This window comes from Eschrichtius robustus, chromosome 21, assembly GCF_028021215.1.
Source record: "Eschrichtius robustus isolate mEscRob2 chromosome 21, mEscRob2.pri, whole genome shotgun sequence".
Lineage (NCBI taxonomy): Eukaryota > Metazoa > Chordata > Mammalia > Artiodactyla > Eschrichtiidae > Eschrichtius > Eschrichtius robustus.
In genome coordinates, this window is record NC_090844.1 from 29218106 (window position 1) to 29239224 (window position 21119).

General features: G+C 36.0%; 1 protein-coding gene and 1 non-coding gene across 2 annotated transcripts in view; one reads left to right on the plus strand and one right to left on the minus strand.

Annotated features, from left to right (window-relative positions):
• The window catches only part of KCNU1 (potassium calcium-activated channel subfamily U member 1), a 175196-nt gene that overhangs the window by 56880 nt on the left and 97197 nt on the right, over positions 1-21119 (plus strand). Inside the window, 4 exon segments of the mRNA XM_068531985.1 lie at positions 5100-5270; positions 6212-6303; positions 8799-8909; positions 20729-20834. Coding sequence (XP_068388086.1) covers positions 5100-5270; positions 6212-6303; positions 8799-8909; positions 20729-20834 — 480 coding nt within the window.
• On the minus strand, positions 16412-16543 carry LOC137756134 (small nucleolar RNA SNORA36 family). Its single transcript, XR_011072190.1, has one exon. It is a non-coding gene; the product is annotated as a small nucleolar RNA SNORA36 family (small nucleolar RNA).

The window sequence follows — 21119 nt, forward strand, 5'->3', positions numbered from 1 at the left end:
CAGGGAATTATATTCAATATCTTGTAATAACCTATAATGGAAAATAATCAGGAAAAATTACTGAATCACTACGCTATACACCTGAAACGAACACAATATTGTAAATCAACTATACTTCAATTAAAAAAAAAGAAATCTGAAACAAGCCACATCCTTCCTCATCATGCAAGCAGGAGACAGATTTTCTGGAGAAGAAGTGTCACAGCAGTAAAGGTAGATCCCTGCATCTGGAGGTTTAGCCCAAGGGGCATGGGTCTGCACTGGGAGAAGCAGTCACCAGTGTTCCCATAGAGACCTGTTGGCCATCACAGAACGGTAGGCAAGAGGATGCTAAAGGAGAAACCATGGTAACAGGTTTTTTTGGGTTTTTTTTTTTTTGCCTTTAATAGCGGTTCCAGTGAGGGGCTCTCAGGCTGAATGGGGCCTGCAGGCATATTTTATTGGAACTAAGATGTTTGTATTGTCTGTTTGCTATTTTTGTATTGGTTGCTAAGTTTTTTAAGAGAGCTCACATTAAACAACCTGGATTTCTGGATTCTTTGCGAAAACACAAGATTCTGGCAACAACTCTCCCAAGGCCACCAACAGCCCTAGCTGAAGATTAGCTGCTCCCTGTAAATCTCACAGGTGTCTGGTTTGAACACGATCTCAGGCCCCTCTAAGCACGTGAACATGTGCTCCTATGGGGCATCCGGTCACCCTGGGGAGGAGACCTCCAGCGAGGATGAGTGCAGAGAAAGAGGGAGAAGCCACCAGATGGTTTTGGACTCAGGGCCATCTACTGTGGGTCACCCCAACATCTGAAATGTGAAAAACCTAGAAAAGCTGTAACCCAGAGCAAAAAATTAGCAGATTTTGTTTAGAGGATATTTGAAATGACAAACTGAAATAAAAGCTATGATTGTCCCAACTGTCCCAAGTCATCCCTTCCCGTGCTCACACTGTCCTTCAGCTAAAAGTTGATACCATTGGAGGGTGAGTGTCCACCAGAAAGGAATCAACATGGTGCCTATGCTAAAATTCTGCCCAAAACAGGGAGTGTGTTGGAAAGCAGAGACATCAGTATAACAATTACATCACATAACGGCTGTCAGAGCAACAATAACAAGATAATTTGCCCAACGGAACAAAGGAAATGTTAAGGAAAAGCCCTGCGTATACAAGGCTTTAAAAAACTGAAAATGGTACTTCAAACAAAATACTTAAGGTTTTAAATAAAAGATTACTAAACAATAGCAGGAAAACAGCCCAAAGATACCAGAGAAAAAGAAGAAAAAAGTTTTACAGGGCCAAAAATCACATTAGAGGGGACACAAATGTAATAAGTGTGACAGAAATATGCTCAGAAACATGGCGGACAGGATTGAGGCAAAAACACTGCCATAGAACAGGACAAAGATACTTAAGTGATCTGGAGAAAAAACATGAAAGATGGGTCACGTTGATTTAACATACTGTAAAATTCATGTTCCTGAAGAAGAGGACACAAATATGGTATCAGAAAAATGTTTGAATATAAAGTATTGAATCTGTAGATTAGAGGGTATACGGTATCCCAGGAGAAATAACCCTAAATGAGTCCAACCATAGTTTGGAACAATTAACAACCTTTACGGGTAAGGAGAGAATCTAAGCAGAACAAAGAAAGGTCTATATTAGGGGGGAAATGAAACTAGCCTCAGGTATCTTGCCAACATCAGTCAGTGCAGGAGGTGACAGAGCAGTGTCTGCCAAGGTTGTGTGCAAGTGTAACCCATCCGTCATTTTAAGCACATGGAAGAGAGAAGAGCATCATGAGTCCCTTTTAAAAATGACCTTGATGATAAAATCCAGCCACATAGGAGACGAGTCAAAACCAAGATCTCAAGAATGAGGAAACCATGATAAAAAGGAGTGATGGTGATTACTGACTGAATTGAAAATAGAACAAAGACACGACCAAGGGAATCGTGGGTACAGACTAGAACACACATGTACCATGTAAAAATAATAAAACCAATCTAAATAATGGAGAGGGAGGCAGGGATGGGAGAGTGTCCTCACGTCCTCCGCCTCCGTAGCACAGCTCACCTAAGGTTGAAACATAAGGTTTAAAAGTGTAAAGTTTCAGTTTTGAAATGTGACATTAAAAATAGGTAACAATTCAGTATATTCACATTGGCCCATAATCCTTCATCTTTAAGTTATTTCCCATCTGGGGCTGAGGGTCGACGCTCACATGGTCCAGGGCAAGAGCAGGGTGGCCAGGTAGACCAGCAGGAGCTGACAGGTCTTAGGAGTGGGGAGGGGTTTGCAGCACTAAAGCAGTACTTCCAAAGAGGGTGAGTTAAATGGGAAAGGGTTATTTAACTTACTGTGAAGGAGATTTCTAGGTTGAAATAAGTTTAGTTTCAGTTTGTAAAACATGTTGTACAAGGGTATGATGGAAGCCCTGTGCTAAGATGTTTACAAGACACTATGGAGTTTTAGCTTAAAGCAAACTGTCCCAAGCAACACTTCAACTCCTGGAAAAAATATATATATACACACATATGTATATACATATATATTATAGTATATATATCATATATATGATTTTTAAAATTGAACTATAGTTGCTGTACAGTATTATATGTTACAGTGTATAATATCGTGATTCACAGTTTTTAAAGGTTATACTCCATTTATAGTTATTACAAAATATTGGCTATATTCCCCATGATGTACAGTATATTCTTGTAGCTTATTTTATACCTAATAGTTTGTACCTCTTACTCCCCTACCCCTATATTGCCCCTCACCCCTTCCCTCTCCCCACTGGTAACCACTAGTTTGTCTCTATATCTGTGAATCTATTCATTCTTTGTTATATTCATTAGTTTGTTGTATTTTTTAGATTCCACATATGAGATCATTCAGTATTTATCTTTCTCTATCTAACTTATTTCACTTAGCATAGTACCGTCCAAGTCCATCCATGTTGCTGCAAATGGTAGAATGTCATTCTTTTTTATGGCTGAGTAGTATTTCATTGTATATATATATACCACATCTTTTTCCATTCATCTGTTGTTGCACACTTAGGTTGCTTCCCTATCTTGGCAATTGTAAATAATGCTGCTATGAACATTGGGTTGCATGTATCTTTTTGAATTAGTGTTTTTTAGTTTTTTTTTTCTCAGATATATACCCAGGAGTGGAATTGCTGGGTCATATAGTTGTTCTATTTTTAATTTTTTGAGGAACCTCCATACTGTTCTCTACAGTGGCAGCACCAATTTACATTCCCACCAACAGTGTAGGAGGATTCCATTTTCTCCACATCCTCACCAACATTTGTCATTTGTGTTTTTTTTGATGATGGCTGTTCTGACAGGTGTGAGATGACATCTCATTGTGGTTTGGATTTGCATTTGATTTGCAACATGATTAATGATGTTGAGCATCTTTTAATGTGCCTGTTGGCCATCTGCATGTCCTCTTTGGAAAAATGTCTACTCAGGTCTTTGGCCCATTTTTTAATTGTTTTTTTTGTTTGTTTTTTTGATGTTGAATTGTAGGAACTGTTTATATTTTGGATATTGACCCCTTATCGGTCATATCATTTGCAAATATTTTCTCCCATTCAGTAAGTTGTCTTTTCATTTTGTAGATGGTTTCCTTCACTGTACAAAAGCTTTTAAGTTTAATTAGGTCCCATTTGTTTATTTTTAATTTTATTTCCTTTGCTTTAGGAGACAGATCCAAAAAACTATTGCTTCGATTTATGTCAGAGTGTTCTGCCTATGTTTTCCTCTAGGAGTTTTATCTGTGTGATTTAAACTTGGTTTTCTTACAGTACAATAATCTTAGAAAGCAGTAAAGGCTCCAGATCCGTGGAAGCTGATTAGTAGACTTTGCAACCAAATCTACTACCAGCCCTGAGAGTTAGGTATAGACATGCAATCTCCTTATTTGGGAGTGGAATATTAGAGGAGCCCACACTCTTAACCTACTCATCCAACTTAAGAAGGAGGCAGCAGTTGGCACACCACTTTAAAAAAGTGATCGAATACCTAAGCAAAGTACATTATTTCTAGTTTTCGTTCTGGTTCTTAGCAACAAAACAAAAAACCTACTTTCCCTAGCCATCTCTAGCATTTTACCATCTCTCGTGGAAAAATGGAAATGGAAAACATCTAGGAAATAAGTACTATTTTGGGAAAAAAATGTCTAAAAACGGAAACACAAAGGAAATTTTGTATATATGCTATATAATTAATGTTTGTTATATATCATAATAAATGATATATATGTATAAATTTATATATATATTCTATAAAGTGTAATGCCATTGCCTAAGTTACTCTTTTTGTTTAATGTAAAAAAAAAATTGGATAAACCTAGGTTTCTTAAAATGTGAAGACTTAGGGGGAAAATCAGAGGAAGATTTTTCCAAAGTTTCTTTTTTTTTTTATTTGAAGTATAGTTTATGTACAATATTATATGTTACAGGTGTACAATATAGTGATTCACAGTTTTTAAAGGTTATACTCTGTTTATAGTTACTATAAAATATAGGTTATATTTCCCATATTGTACAGTATATCCTTGTAGCTTATTTCAGAGTTTCTTTTTTATCACTGAAAAGATTTTTGCAAGGAGAGAGGAAAGTAATCTGCAAAACTTGTTTGCTCTTCCTGAGACTCCAGCATTTATGCGCTTAAGCTCACTGAGATGAAGTGCCCATTTAAGTGCTGCTTTCCTTCATGATGATCCTGATCTGGTGTAAAATGAGGGTGAATAATAATTGCTCAGTCTGACAGCCTCTGAATCCCGTGGCTCCAGGATGGGAGGATGTGCCCACAGGAAAAGAGATGTCAGCCATCCCCCCCATTGAGCATCTCCATTGTGGGCTCAAGCTACACACCCCTCAGATTTGAGCAGTAATCACCATGAAGGGAAACAAGACTTCACAGTTACTACCCACAATCTGCAAACCCTTCACAGTGACCTGGGAATCATTTACTCTTCATTTGGATTGAATTAAATGAAACAAATCGAAAGTTGTGCTTATTCTTTATAAACTTTCCCTTGGATTCCATTCAGAGACCTTTCCTGAGTCCTCTCTCTTTGGACAGGTGGAAAATTCTGGTGATCCCTGGCTCAAAGGTAGAAATTCACAGAATATTTCATATTTTGAGTCCATTTACCTGGTCATGGCAACGACGTCGACTGTCGGCTTTGGAGATGTGGTAGCCAAGACATCCCTAGGACGGACCTTCATCATGGTCTTCACCCTGGGGAGTTTGGTGAAGAATATTTTTATATCTTTTGAATATAGCTACATAAACCAAAAACATTTGGTTAATGGTGAGAAACAAAGTGAAATAGGTTTGAGAGTGAATGTTGCATTTTTCAGAGTGGGTGTCAAAGGAAAATGAAGAGATATATGTATCCCATATTTTCCAAACTGCATCCCCTGGAGCACATGATGTAATTGTTCAATTGCCAGGGATGAGAGTGGTAGACAAAGGAGAGCAGACTTTCCTAATTAGACTCTGCATTGATTTGAGCAACTGCATCTTCCTTCATCTTTTGCCCATCGGATTACAGTCTTTCTTCCAAAGAGGAAGGGGATTTGAGATTTGATCTGCAGGAAGTTGTGTTCTTCCCAGCCCAAATGAGTAAACTCTCTCTAAACCAGCATTTTACTGGAGATAAGTGAACATCTGTGCTTGGTTCAGGAGTGTGTCAAGGACAAAGGAAGCCTCCTTTTCTTTTAGTGACTTTAACGTCAATTCCTTAATAACCATGGCCGAGTTCTCCACTCTACCTTTCTGATATCCCCCTGTCCACATCATTGTTACATCCCCGCATTTCTGTCATTTTCCCTTAACCGTACTCTGTCCCATATGCTTTATTTTTTCCCCAAGCCCCAAATAGTATCAAGTGAAAGAGTCAGAAGGGCAGTTAGAAGTGATGAGAGGACAAAATGGGTGGGGAGGTTGCCTTACTGCTTGTCTTTGCTTTCATCTTTTTGAAGGATGAAAAGCATTTTATTAAATTTTAACCAAATCCAAAGGCCGAAGTAAGGAAGAAAATTGGTCTCCCTTTAAAAGCACAGTTCCCAGTCATGCCTTTCTTAGAAGAGGGAAAGTTTTACGTACCTGCTTTCTCCTTTGTAATCTTGGAATTTTGGAGTATCCTTGGAAGTAATGAGACCTCAGGTTTTATTTGCCGATCATTTTAGGTTCTGTTTGCGAACTACGTCCCTGAAATGGTGGAACTTTTTGGTAACAAGAGGAAATACACCAGTTCCTATGAAGTGGTCAAAGGAAAGAAGTAAGTAGCTTTCAAGTATAATTTATACAGTTTGAGGTATTCTACTAAGTCACTCTCTCTTTCAAAACACTATTGCCTGGCCTAGGTGGATATATTGGCAAGGTCCTCATTCACTAAAGAGGGCCGTGCTGGAATAAATACCGTGAGAAGATATTTGCTACTTGATACACACTACCATCTAGATGCTCATAAGAGGATTAAATAAACTAGAATGACAGATATGTTGTTATTCGGTGTCACATGCTGATTGTGCCAATATTTGTACATTCCTTATCTCAGACTGTTCTCTTATATCCATTACTGATTGTCTTATTCATTTTAACCATGTGGTTGACTCATGGCTAACTTTACATAATGGATCAAATTAAAGTCACAGTTCGAATTTAAAATAATTCAATTCTGTTGTCTTAGCCCAAACTCCCCTAAAGCTCATCCATGGGAAGAGGTTTGCTAGAGTGAGGAGGGGCTTCAGCCTGTCCTCCAGTCCTTCACAGATCACCTGTCTGTCCATGCCACAGCTGTTTGTTCCCGGGAGCGAAGTGGATTTGGAGTTGTTTTTACTCTATTTCTCTGTGGATATATGTCACCTCCATTGCCATTATGATTTTTCATACCTAAGAAGAAGATAAGGAATTGGAAATCTTAAATTCAAGGCGATTCTTTTTTATTTAGTCTCTTACCTGCTGTAGAGGAAAGAGGCGCAGTGGAGATAAACTCATTTGGAGTGATGTCTTAACACAGTTGGATAAAAACCAACATTGATCCAGGAGTATGAAGAGGAAGGTAACAAAATGAAATGAATGAAAAACAAATATTGAAAACAATGAAATAAGCTAGATAAGCCAAAGTCCAACCCAGTTCATCTCACACATGCTAAATAGGCCAATGAGGTCTGGAAAATATAAGTTTAACTTAGGCTAAAATTACGCTTTCAGTTTTCTTACATGACTAATGGGAGGAAAATAGCTTCTTTATGTATATGAAGCCTAAGGAAATTGACAGCTATTTTTCACCATAGAAGTTACATGCATAGATTTGTGGACCTGTCCTAGATGTCTCTCCATTGGACTCACTTTTTTTGTGAGTACTAGATAATTTTAGATGCAGAAGATAAACCGAAGTAACCTAGATTCTGGTGCTGCCTCAGCCATAGTATTTGACTATGGGAAAATCAGTGAGCCATTCTGAGCTCAGTCGTTCCTCAGTGAAAAAAGATGACACCAGCCAATCAGGAGTCAAGTGGAAAATCAAGTGAAATTAACACACGTGCAACTCCATTATAAATTATAAATAACCGAGAAAAATCTAGCAGTTACGATAGTTATCCTTAAATGCCTGAAAAGCTATGTGTAATTCAAATGTGTGGAATCATTCCCTACAGAAATCTGATGCTCCTTTTGTATATTGGAGATGCAGTCCTTGGTGTTTCTAAGTTTAAAATCTAGGTGGAACAAATACCAACTTTTTTTTTTAACATCTTTATTGGAGTATAATTGCTTTACAATGTTGTGTTAGTTTCTGCTGTATAACAAAGTGAATCAGCTATATGCATACATATAACCCCATATCCCCTCCCTCTTATGTCTCCCTCCCACCCTCCTTATCCCACCCTTCTATATCATTGTCATTGCAAAGCACCGAGCTGATCTCCCTGTGCTATGCAGCTGCTTCCCACTAGCTATCTACTTTACATCTGGTAGTGTATATATGTCCATGCCACTCTCTCACTTCGTCCCAGCTTCCCCTTCCCCCTCCCCGTGTCCTCAAGTCCATTCTCTTCGTCAGCATCTTTATTCCTGTCCTGCCCCTAGGTTCTTCAGAACCTTTTTTTTCTTTTTTAGATTCCATATATATGTGTTAGCATACGGTATTTGTTTTTCTCTTTCTGACTTACACACTTCCTAACACCATACACAAAAGTAAACTCAAAATAGATTAAAGACCTAAATGTAAAGCCAGACAGTATAAAACTCTTAGAGAAAAACATAGGCAGAACACTCTATGACACAGATCACAGCAAGATCCTTTTTGACCCACCTCCGAGAGAAATGGAAATAAAAACAAAAATAAACAAATGGGACCTAATGAAACTTAAAAGCTTTTGCACAGCAAAGGAAACCATAAACAAGACGAAAGGACAACCCTCAGAACGGGAGAAAATATTTGCAAACGAAGCAACTGACAAAGGATTAATCTCCAAAATGTACAAGCAGCTCATGCAGCTCAATATCAAAAACACAAACAACCCAATCCAAAAATGGGCAGAAGACCTAAATAGACATTTCTCCAAAGAAGATATACAGATTGCCAACAAGCACACGAAAGGATGCTCAACATCATTAATCATTAGAGAAATGCAAATCAAAACTACAATGAGGTATCAAATACCAACTTTTATTTCAAACTAAGTTTAAGCTAATTGTCCATCTTTAAATCTAGACAGGAAGATACTTTTGTTCCTGGGATGATCCACCTCCCATGTTTTCACTTTCTAGGTTCATTGTGGTCTGTGGAAACATCACTGTGGACAGTGTGACGGCTTTCCTGAGGAATTTTCTCCGCCATAAGGCAGGGGAGATCAATACTGAGATTGTTTTCCTGGGAGAGTAAGTGTATCTGTATGACCCGTGGGCAGGGAATACTTGAAATATGTGTGAATATTTCTAATGGAAGGAAATTGCCCTTGCGGTATTAATTTTTAAAATTTGGAAATAATAGTAAGCAATAAGTAAGGAAAAAGCAGTTCATGACCAGAGTTAAACTCTGAAAATATATCTTGCCAGATGTTTTTCCCAGTGAAGCACTGGGAAATGCCTATTTAATACAAAAAGAGTTTTAAGTAGGCAACATGCTTTCTAACTGTTCTATTTTACAATTTCGGTTCCTAATGAGATTGAGCAATTTTTGTGTGTTTTGATGGTGCGTGGTTTTTTTGAAGTGGCTCTTCATTTCTTTTATCCTCTTTTCTATGAGGAGGGTCCTCTGTTACTTTGCTGACTTTTAAGCACTCATTATATTTTTATATTAGCTGCTTTGTGTCATACGTTGTAAATGTTTTTTCCTCTCCCTTTGCTTTTTAATCTTTATGCATGCTTTTGTCGTAAATCGAATATGGAAGCAGCCGATTTACATGGACTGTAATCCATCCACTCTTTCCTTTTGGCTTTCTGCTTCTCTGACATTCTTAGACCCCTGTGTCCTAGAATTAAGTAACTATCTCTCTAGCATTTTTAGGTTTTCATATTGAAATGTTTTATATTTAAGCTCTCTGGAATTGACTTTGTGTAATGTGTAGGGAACTAACTTCTTTATTTTTTTCCAAATGGTCAATCCGTTATCCAGACGTCACTCACTAAATAAGTCACCCAGATATGAAATGGCATTTTGATTTTATCCAGGATTGCCTATCGGATCACCTCGGCCTTCACGCATTTCATAGTTGAACACTGTACACTCTTTACATTCTGACACCTTCAACCCACCGTTACCTTGGGCTCTCAGGTGTGAGATAACCAGTAAGCATTTTGAATTTCTTTATGGTGCTGTTGACAGACAGCCAAGAGTTCTGCTTCAGAATCACTGTCATGCCTGTCTGTTCAATAATTTGTGTATTACTTGAATTCTTACTTAAAAAATAGTAAAAAAAAACAAAAACAAAAACAAAAACCCCAAAGTGCTTAAACCAGTGATAAGAGGCTAATAATTGTAACCCAGCTGAGACAAAGAGGAAATCATTAAATGTGTGGAAAGTAACTTCTTTTATCTGCTGATGTATTTTCATAGCCTAATGTAGGTTATTGTATGTACTCGTCAAGGTAATGAATGAAATTTCTTAAATGGTACAAAATGTTGGAAGTGTCTATCTAGAATTTTGTCAATTACATCTATACTCTGAAGACTCCAAAACTGATGTCCCCCACTAGACATTCTCTGTGGCTTCATAGTCACACAACTAATTGCTTACTGGGTATTTCCACCCCAGTGTTTCAAAGACCCCTCAGACTCAACATTTTCAAAAGTAAACTCATGATTTAATGTCCAACATTTACATCTCACAAGGCAAATTAAAAAATTAAAAATTAAAAAACAAGAAGGAAAGGAAACAGCTTTTCCTGTTTCAGCAAGTGGGACCTCATCAATGCCGGTCCTTAAAACAGAAAACTAGGCGTTGTCTTTGACTTTACTGTCTCCCTCAAACCCTGTGTACACGTTCATCATCAATTGCATCTCCTACATAAATCCTAATTCTACCATTTTGTCTCCGCTCTCACAACCCTATTCAAAGTTCCTATCTTGTCTCTCCTGAACTTCTGTAAAGGCTACTTTATTGATCTGTTCTTTCTGCTCAAAAGCTCTTCTGCTTTATGTGACTGATTTATTTTCATCTCCCAGCACTCAGAGTCCTTCCCTGGCCAAGTTATCTAAATTAATGTCTTCTAATCCTCCTATCTCATCACCCCATTTATTTGCTTTAAAGCAATTATCACAGTCTGTGATTGCGGTGGATTTTCCTTTGGTGCAGAGGTTCACATTACCTTTCCTTACTGTACATTCATGCTGCTCCTCTCAATAAACCTGTGCTGGCCTTTGACTTAACTTGAGAAATAGAATTCAGCAGAGGGAAGACTGTGGTAGATTGTTTTTTAAAAGATGGCTACCAGAAACCCCTCCCAAATGTTTACACATATTCTCCCTCCTCCCACCAAAAGTGGAGTCTTCTAGCTTCCCTTCTATTGATCTGGGCTGGCCTTTTGACTCATTTTAACCAATGAAACATGTGTAAATGACTGAGCCAGTTAAAGGACCAACCCATAAGGAGCCTGTCACCTTCTGCGCTCAGTGTCTTGAAACCCTGGACCACTATGTAAGAAGTTCACCTCCTCCTCTAGGGGGAGGAGGCCCATTTCAGCTGCCAGCTCCTCCAGAAGCCCAGCTGAGGCAACAGACCTGTAAGTGATACCATCTCAGAGGTTCTGGCCCACTAGAGCTCTCAGCTAAACAGAGTCATGTCTCCAACAAAACCGCATGGAGCAGAAGACTGACCAAGCTGAGCCCAGTCAAAACAGAGAATTTCAAGAAATAATAACTCATTATTTTAAGCCACAAAGGTTGTGCCAGATTTTGTGCAAACCTAGGTAACTGATACAGAAATTAACACTTTTCTTTCTTTGGTTACTTGCTTATTATTTAAAGCAAAACAATATCCAAGATATTATGTTCTGAAATGTCATAAAGGTAAAATATTAATTTATGTTTCTATAATTCAGGATAAGTAGTAGCATGCAACGAAAACTAACTATGGCTAAATTAACAGAAAAAAAAAAATTGATATTATATAGCTCTCAAAACATCCAAAAGAGCCAGATAACTAGGCTTAGAGAATATACAACAATGAACAATGATGAGATATTTATTTCCTTGAGTAATTTGTATTGTTATTGTGCCTGAGTGGGTACATAAATATTGATTTATTATTCTTTATATTGAATGCATACCTCCTATACACTTTGTATATGTGCAGTTTTTCACAATCAAATGAAAAGACGAAAACTTTCTAGAGTTGAAAAAAAGATATCAGTTCTCAGATTGGAAAGGTACAATAATGCTGATCAGGGTAAATGAAAATCATGTACACACAGGCACGTTGTCATAACATGTAAGGCCGGGGTCCTCACCCCACCTGTCCGTCCGCAGCCTGTTAGGAATGGGGCCGCACAGCAGGAGGTGAGCGGCAGGCGAGCGAGCGGAGCTTCATCTGTATTTACAGCCGCTCCCCATCGCTCATATTACCGCCTGAGCCGTCCACTGCCCCACTTCCCATCCATGGAAGAATTGTCTTCCATGAAACCGGTCCCTGGTGCCAGAAAGGTTGCGGACCGCTGATGTAAGGGTCACCTAATTCAGCAGTTGTTGAGGGATGGGGCAGATCCGTGTAGGAATCCAGAAGATAGTACTATTCCAGAAAGTAATATATGAACATAACTTACACATCAAATAGCAGAACACTTATCACCAAATATTTAACCCCTTCCTATTTTTCCAGTCTTACTGCTCAGAGATAACTGTTTCTTCTAAGTTTAAATCTATGTTTTATCACTCTTTTGACTCCTCAGTTGTACACAGTATTTATTCATCACCTGATATTTTGCAGATGTATATTATTCAGCCCACTGCACCACTTTCCCTTCTTCAGTTGTTCCATTATAGTTATCTTCTAATTTGTAATTACAGCGACAGTGTTTATATCATTATGGCTAATAAATGTTGGTCTTTGATAACAGTACATTTCCTCAAATTTTTTTCCAGTACTTAATGATCGCCTGCTTTTTATATGTCTATCATTAAATATTTTCCAATAGATATATCACATGCATAGCAGTAAATATTTTCCAACTTTTTCAGCATTAAATAATCTCATAAGAACAAAAGTTGAGTGAAAAATTCCCAAGAGTTGCACAGGAGTCACTGGAGCATAGAAAAAATATCTTAGAACTTACATTTATTTTTAAAATAGCAAGGTAATAATTAAGCAGTATGTTTAAAACTCTTTATCCCAAATTATAGCTCAGAAAGAAAATTACATAGAATTACAATATACATTAAAATGAATTACTGTGAACACCCATGTAACCACCACCCAAATCAAGATATATTCTATTGCCAACACCCCAGGAAAACCCTCCCCAATTATAACCCAATCTTTAGTCCCTAGAGATAATTATGATTTTGACTTTATATCTTACATTTATTAATTGTCCTATCTCCTGTGTTTATTTAGAATACTTAAGTTTTTCCTGTTTTTAAATTCACATAAATGGAATATAAATTTATTTACCTCAATGTTGTATTTGTAAGATTCATCCTTGTTGCAGCTGGGTGTAGCTGTACCTATTCATTTTCATTTTTGTGTAGTAGAGCATTCCATTATATGAATACACCACAATTTTTCTTAATCCATTCTACTGTTGGTTGACATTTCTCCTCAATTTTGGCTATTATGAAGAATGTTGCTTTGAAAATTCTTATATATGTGTCCTGGTCTCCAGGCATTAAATTGCAGGGTAGTAAATCTTCCTGTAACAGAACTGTCAGTCATTCAAAATGCTTTTTCTGGTCTGCACTTCCACCAGCAGCCCTGAGAGCTCCTTTCACCATACAGCCTTACTACCGCTTGGAAATGTAGCTTCCCATCCTACCTAACACTTAGAAACGTCAGTCTTTTTAGTTTTAGCCGTTCTTTGGGATAGTGTTTTGCAAGACAGTGTATCTTATTGTGGTTTATAATCTCATTTTTCTGGTTAGTAATGAGGCCAAGCATATATTCATATGTATAAGCCATTTGGGTTCCCTCTTATGAAATGGCTGTTATCTTGCCCATTTTTAAAATTAGAATATAGTTGATTTACAACGTTGTGTTAGTTTCTGGTATACAGCAAGGTGATTTAATATATACATATTCTTCTTCCTATTATTTTCTATTATGCTTCTTTTTGGCCATTTTTATCCTAAATTAAGTGCAGATCTGCCAGTGACAAGCTCTTTTTTTTTTTTTAGTGTAAGGACATCTTTATTTTCTTTTCATTCTTGAAAGATAATTTTATGGATATAGAGTTCTAAGCTGCTGCATTTTATCCTTAAGAACCATGAAAGTATTATTCTGTTGATTTCTGGCCTTTGTTGTCGCTATTAAAGAAGTCTGTTAAACTATCTTCTTTAATGAATTATCTTCTTAAAAAAATTATGTATTGTACTTAATGTGAAAGTATGTTATACATTTACTATGATGTGTGTAGTTTTGAATTTCTGATAATTTATTGTGCTTAGTATTCATGAGTCTTCCTGAGTCTCGGAGTTGGTGTTTTCCACCATTTCTGGAAGATTCTCAATAATTTCTTCAAATATTGCCCTTGTCACTATGTTCTTTCTCCTCCTTTTCTGGGAATTCAATTATAAGTATGTTAGTCCTTTTGTTACTGTGCCAAATATATTTCTTACCCTCTGTTTTGTATTTCTCCTCTTTTTTGTATCTCTGTATTACATTCTGGATACTTTATTCTGAACTACCTTCCAGGTTCCTACTTCTCTCATTTTTTTAAAAAAATTAATTAATTAATTAATTAATTTTTGGCTGTGTTGGGTCTTCATTTCTGTGTGAGGGTTTTCTCTAGTTGTGGCAAGTGGGGGCCACTGTTCATCGCGGCACGCGGGCCTCTCACTGTCGTGGCCTCTCTTGTTGCGGAGCACAGGCTCCAGACTCGCAGGCTCAGTAGTTGTGGCTCACGGGCCCAGTTGCTCCGCGGCATGTGGGATCCTCCCAGACCAGGGCTCGAACGCGTGTCCCCTGCATCGGCAGGCAGATTCTCAACCACTGCACCACCAGGGAAGCCCCTACTTCTCTCTTTATCTGTGTTTAATCTATTTACAAACTCATTCATTGAGTTTTTAAATTGAGTTATTGTGTTTTTCAGTTCCGGAATTTATATTTGGTTCTTTATCAAATATTCTCTGTTTTCATAGTTTCTTGTGTTTCCAAGGTTACGTTTTATTTATTTCAATAAAATAAACATAATTATGTTGTAGTTTGTGTCCCGTAATTCAGTGTCTTAAGTCTTTGGTTTTTCTTGTCTGTTGTTTCCACTGGTTGTTACACATAGTATCTTCTTTTCTTTGTGTGCTTTTTTGTCTTAGATTATGTGCTTATTCTTCTATTAAAAAATATTTATAGAAATAACTTGTAGCCTAGAAAAATATTACATTCTTCCAGAGAGGAGTTTTTTTTAAATTTTATTTATTTATTTATGGCTGTGTTGGGTCTTCGTTTCTGTGCGAGGGCTTTCTCTAGTTGTGGCAAGCGGGGGCCACTCTTCATCGTGGCGCGCGGGCCTCTCACTATCGCGGCCTCTCTTGTTGTGGAGCACAGGCTCCAGACACGCAGGCTCAGCAATTGTGGCTCACGGGCCTAGTTGCTCCACGGCATGTGGGATCTTCCCAGACCAGGGCTCGAACCCATGTCCCCTGCATTGGCAGGCAGATTCTCAACCACTGCACCACCAGGGAAGCCCCCAGAGAGGATATTTATTTACTTCTTCCAAGTACAATGGGGCACTTGTGCCTTAGGACCACGTAAATCCAAATTCAACGCTCGAGGTTCACTGTACTACCCAGGTGACAAACTCAGAATGAAAGTACATCTGAAAACTAATTTATTCAATTTTACACTTCTTCTATGCCTGCATACCTTTGTTATGCCAGGTTAAAATTTGGAGGAGTTACTAAAGTCTTCATTTTGTGTGTCAGGGGAGCTGGAAGTTTTTGGACCCCTTACCTTATGACATCACCAGAATGTTAGCTCAGTTTGGTAGCTGTATCTTCTGAATTACTAAATGCCTTGGTGGGTGGGGGGACTGGACTTAACCTCCAAGACCTTGATTTCTTCTAGATTTTGGCCTGGAAATTCTTCACGGTCTGGTTATGTCTTTCATGATTTATTAGATATTTTTATATTTCATCCAGCATTTTTATATATCCTTAGTAGAAGGTTGGCTGAAATTACCTAGTTTACTATGCCTGAAAACAAAAACCCCAGCTCTAGTGATGTTTAATATATGAAAACCTGCAAAGCTCTCACTTGTTCACATATGTTTTAAGGGAATAGGGGAAGTTTTACTCATGAGGATTGACCAGTTCAGAGAATTTCCAAATATTGCAGTTGATAGTGGGCCAGATAACAAAAGTATTGTATAGTCTATTATAAGGTTTTGGCTTTAAGGAAGTTGCCTTTTCTCCAAGTCAGTTCTGAATTCTTGGAGGATTTTCAGCAGAGGGATGACATAACTAGATTTAGTTTTCTTCTTTAGTGTTGGGAAATTAGAATTGGATTTATCGTAATTCTTACAACAGCCTTTGTACTTGACTTATACATAAGCACATTTTGGTTGTTTGTTTTTGTAAGTAGCTGTTTTTAATAATGCTCTAAGCACCAGTACATGAACTCACCATCAAGACAAAATTTAGGACAGAACCCGTATCTAACTATATGATCCTACCCACATTTCATACTTCTCTCAATTGTTTTGTACATCATCATCATTCTTTTTTTTTTTTTTCATTTTGTAGGCTGGGAGATAAATGAATAGAATAATATTTTCTATCCAATCATTTCTCCTAGCCTGTCTCAATGTTCCAAAGTTTAATTAACAGAACAGGGAAGTCACCCTGAACTGAACTCAACACTTTGGAATATCATCATTCTTTATCTCTCCTATAGTTTTCTTGCAATTATGTACAGTCTTAAAATGTTTAGCTATGTTTAACTTACAGAAGGAAGATCACACCAATGGAATCTTGTGGTACTTAGATTTTCCTCATTTTATATTTCTAAGATACACTCATTTTTCTGAGTGTTGCTATAGTTGTTTACTGTTATATGATATTTCATTGACAGAGTAAACCTTAGTTTATTTATCCACTCTTGGTGTGATTTGCATTGTTTCTAGATTTTTCTATTGGAAATAATTTTGTTATTAACATGGCTTCTGTATGGCTCTTAGTGGACCTGTGCAAGAGTGTCTGTGTATGTGTGTGTGGGGGGAGGGTGGTTTAATGGTGTGAAGAATGTGAATGTTCATTTTTAAGAGATAGTATCATTTTTTACTAGTGGTTGCACCATTTTTCAAGCTTATCAGCAATGTGTAAGTGACTTTGTGTAGCTATACATCTACATTCTTTCTAACAATTGGCGTGGTCATACTTTTTAATCTTTGCAGTGGAATCAGTGTAAAGTGGAATCTCATCATGGTTTTGATTTATAGCCTCTTATCACTAAGTATGTAGTTTCTCTTCGTGTTTATTAGCCATACTTGTTTCCTCTTTCTGTGAAAAGCCTATTCATGCATTTTACCTGTTTTTCTATTGGATTGTTTGTGGGGTTTTTCTTATTTAATTTCTAGGAGTGCTTAATGTATTCTTGACACTAACTCTTCATCAGTGATCTGAATTGTAACTATATTTTTCCAGTTTATAACTTGTCTTTTCACTGAGTATTAGAAGTATTTTGATATTCAAAAGTTTTTAATATTATTATAGTTCAAATTTTCAATCATTTCAATTGTATTTAATGATTTTTTTGGTTCTTGTTTAGGAATTTTTCCGTATCCCAATATTTAAAAGATATTTAATTACATTTCCTATTAAGAATTTTAAATTTTTTTTGATGTTTAAATCTCTAATTATACTGGAATTTGTTTTTTTATGGCATGACGCATGAATAAAACTTCAGCTTCTTCCATAGATAACCATTTTATCGATGCTAGTTATTGAATAAACCCTTTTCCCCTCACTGATCTGACATGCTACCAGTATAAATAGGTCTATTCTGTGTTTTTTTTAATCAATTTATCTCTTACTGCACTAATACTATACTTTTTTAATTGCTAAAGATTCATAATTAATCCTTATATATCTTAGGGCAGGTTTTCCCCCCTTGCTCTTCTTTTTTCAATAGTTGACAAGCTCTTCTTAGCCCTTTATCTTTCATATAAATTTTATAATCATTTTACCATGAACTATGAAAAACCCTGTGGAAATTGATGGGAGGAATCTAATTGAAACTTTGGTTTAAAATTGATTCTTTGTGTTACAAATTCTTTCTAACTCTGAATATACTATGGTTGTCTACTTATTTAGATCTCATTTAGTGTCTCAATAATATTGTATAATTTCCCAGGCTTGCTGATGTTTATTATATATTATGTAATTTTACATATGTATATATGTAATAAATATATGTGACATATATATTTATAAGTACTTGATATTTTCTGATATATTTGAAATAGTGTCTTATTATATTTTCTACTTGTTTGCTTTTGATATGAAAAACCAGAATTGACCTTTGTATATTAATCTTCCATTCATCCATATTGTTAAATTAGCCTCTATTTATTTTTCTGTAGTGTTTAGGGGTTTCTATGTAAATAATCATATTAGTTCAGATAAAGAGAGTTTATTTCTTCCTTTCTAATCCTTATGTGTACAGTGTATCTTTATTTTCTTATTGTTCTTGCTAAGACATCAAATATAATGTTGAGAAAAAAGCAATAGTTGTATCTCTTCTTCATTTCTCATTTTAAAGAAAACTTTTCTAATATTTTCCCACTAAGGCCATCCTTTTTATTTTAGAGATACTCTTTATTTGGTTAAGGATATTGTTTTCTCTTCCTAACATACCATGAGTTTTATTTCTTAACTGTGAAAAGATATTTTAATCAATTTTTTCTCTGCATCTGAGGTGGCTGTGTAATTTTTAATTTGTTAATGTGGTAAATTAAATTAATAGTTTTGCTATAATGGTTATTTTGGCTTTGTAGTATTTGTTGGGGACCATTCTCTATTTTTAAGGTGTTTGAAAGACTTTGTATAAAAATGGAATTATTTGTTGCTTGAAAGTGCAGTAGAAGTTGCCTGCTAAACCATTTAGAACTGGTGGTTTTAAAAATTTTGTTTAAGGTGTGCGTCTATGTATGTGTTTTGTTCATTTTTGTTTCATTTTGAGAGATTTTAAACTAAACTTCATTTCCTTTAATAGTCTTCTAGAGTTAGTTCTGATAAGATTTATTTTTAGTAATTTGTCTATTTTGTCTAAGTTTTAAAAGCTGTTGCATTTGGTTGGTTGTTGTGTTCTTTGATTATTATTTTTAATCTCTACTTTGCCTGTAAGGTATTTATATCTTCTTTCAATATTATGAGTCATTTTTGTCTTCTCTTTTTCTCCATCAATTTTACTACAGCTTTGCCTATTATATTAGTGATTTTTTTTTTTCAAAGAACCAGCCTTTGTTTTTGTTCATCTTCTCTCTTTTATTTTTCTTTTCTGTTTCACTGTTTGCACTCTTGTGTTTATTGTCTCTTTTCTTCTTATTTCTTTGGGTTTATTCCAATATTAATGTCCAAAGCTGTAACTTTCCCCTAAAGCATGCTTTTATTGTATCCAAAGACTTAGATATTTAGTGTTTTCACATAATTAATTTCTAAGAATTTTATAAACTTCATTATAATTTCTTCATAGCTCATGAGATTTTTAGCAGTCTGTTTTTCAAAATTTCCAACTATGATGAATATTTTTTAATTTTTTTGTTATTAACTTTTACTTTAATTGTACTGTGATCAGAGGTCATTATAGGTACAGCAGCTTTTTTTTTTGCAGTGTGTTGAGGCTTTCCTTATTGGTCAAGTAAATTATCATTTTGTGAAATATTTGTGTGCTGTTGAGGAAAATTAGAATTATTCACAGTAGCCATTATATGGAAACAACCTAAGTTTCCATCTATGGATGAATGAATAAAGAAGATGTGGTATATATATTTGAATGATATGAAATATCATTCAGCCCTAAAAATATTCAGCCCTAAAAAAGGAAGGAAGTCCTGTCACTTGCAACAACATGGATGAACCTGGCAGGCATTATAAGCTGGTGAAATAAGCCAGAGAGAAAAAGACAAATACATGGTGTCACTTATATCTGGAATTTTTTTAAAAAGCCACACTTATAGAAACAGAAAGTAGAAAGATGGTTTGCCAGGGTCTGGGGATTGGGGGAAATAGGGAGAGGCTGGTAAAAAGAATACAGACTTTCAGTTTTAAGATGAATAAAGTCTGAGGATCTAATGTAAAACATGGTGACTATAGTTGATAACACTGTATTGTATAATTGAAATTTGCTAGGAGAGTAGAATTTAAATGTCATCACCCCCCAAAAAGGTAAATATGTGAGGTGATGGATGTGTTCATTAAATAATGGGAGGGATCCTTTCACAATGTATACATACATCAAATCATCATGTTGTACACTAAATATCTTACAATTTTAACTGTCAGTTTTGCCTCAATAAAGGTGAAAAAAATTTAAATTAGATATCCTAAATATTGTTTGCAGAATTTATAAATATCAAACTTGATGATTATTTTTTCTCCTTGATCTGTCAGTAATTGAGAGAGATGCATTGAAATCTGTCATCACAGTGGCAGGTTCATCTATTTCTCTTGTTTTGTTAAAATTTTTTGTATATTTAGAAGCTATTTTATCAAATTCATAGTTGTTTTAGAATGCTATGTCTTTTTGAATAATTGAAATGTTTTCATTGATCCTGAACTTCTTTGTTCTTAGTAATTCCCCCCTCCTTTTTTTTTGCATTAATCTGATTTGTATTTTTTCATGTCTCTGTGATTGATTACCCCTGAGCTTCAGACCCATTTCTGGAATTAGGCTAGTGGTATCTACATCACCTAAGGACGTGGATTAATAATGGAGGATGGATGTTTTCCAAGAGAAGATTAGAGTTTTTATTAAATGCACTAAATAATACAACAATCTCTAAACCAAAGCCAATCTTCTTTTTCCGTATCTGGCACTATGTTCTTTGTCCAGGGTTCCTCCTTCTTTGGAATTGGAAACCATATTTAAGTGCTACATGGCCTATACAACTTTCATTTCTGGATCTGCACTGAAGTGGGAGGATCTGAGGCGAGTTGCGGTGAGATCTAGTTCTTTTCCTCCTTGTCATTTTCCTAAGCTGCAGCAATTAAGACGATAGTGTGTATTGCTCTTCCCAAAGGATTACTCCAGACTCTTGAATTGGGGGAAATACGACTTCTTCAACTTTAAAAACTGATCATAAAGAAATGTTAGTAATTGACCTCCAAATCCTTCTTGACAGATACCAAGCAGACCTCACTATTTACCTACATTTATATTTAAATTTTTTAATTTCACTAAATTCTCTATCTAGCACAGTTTTATGTTATCAGTCTAAGAGATC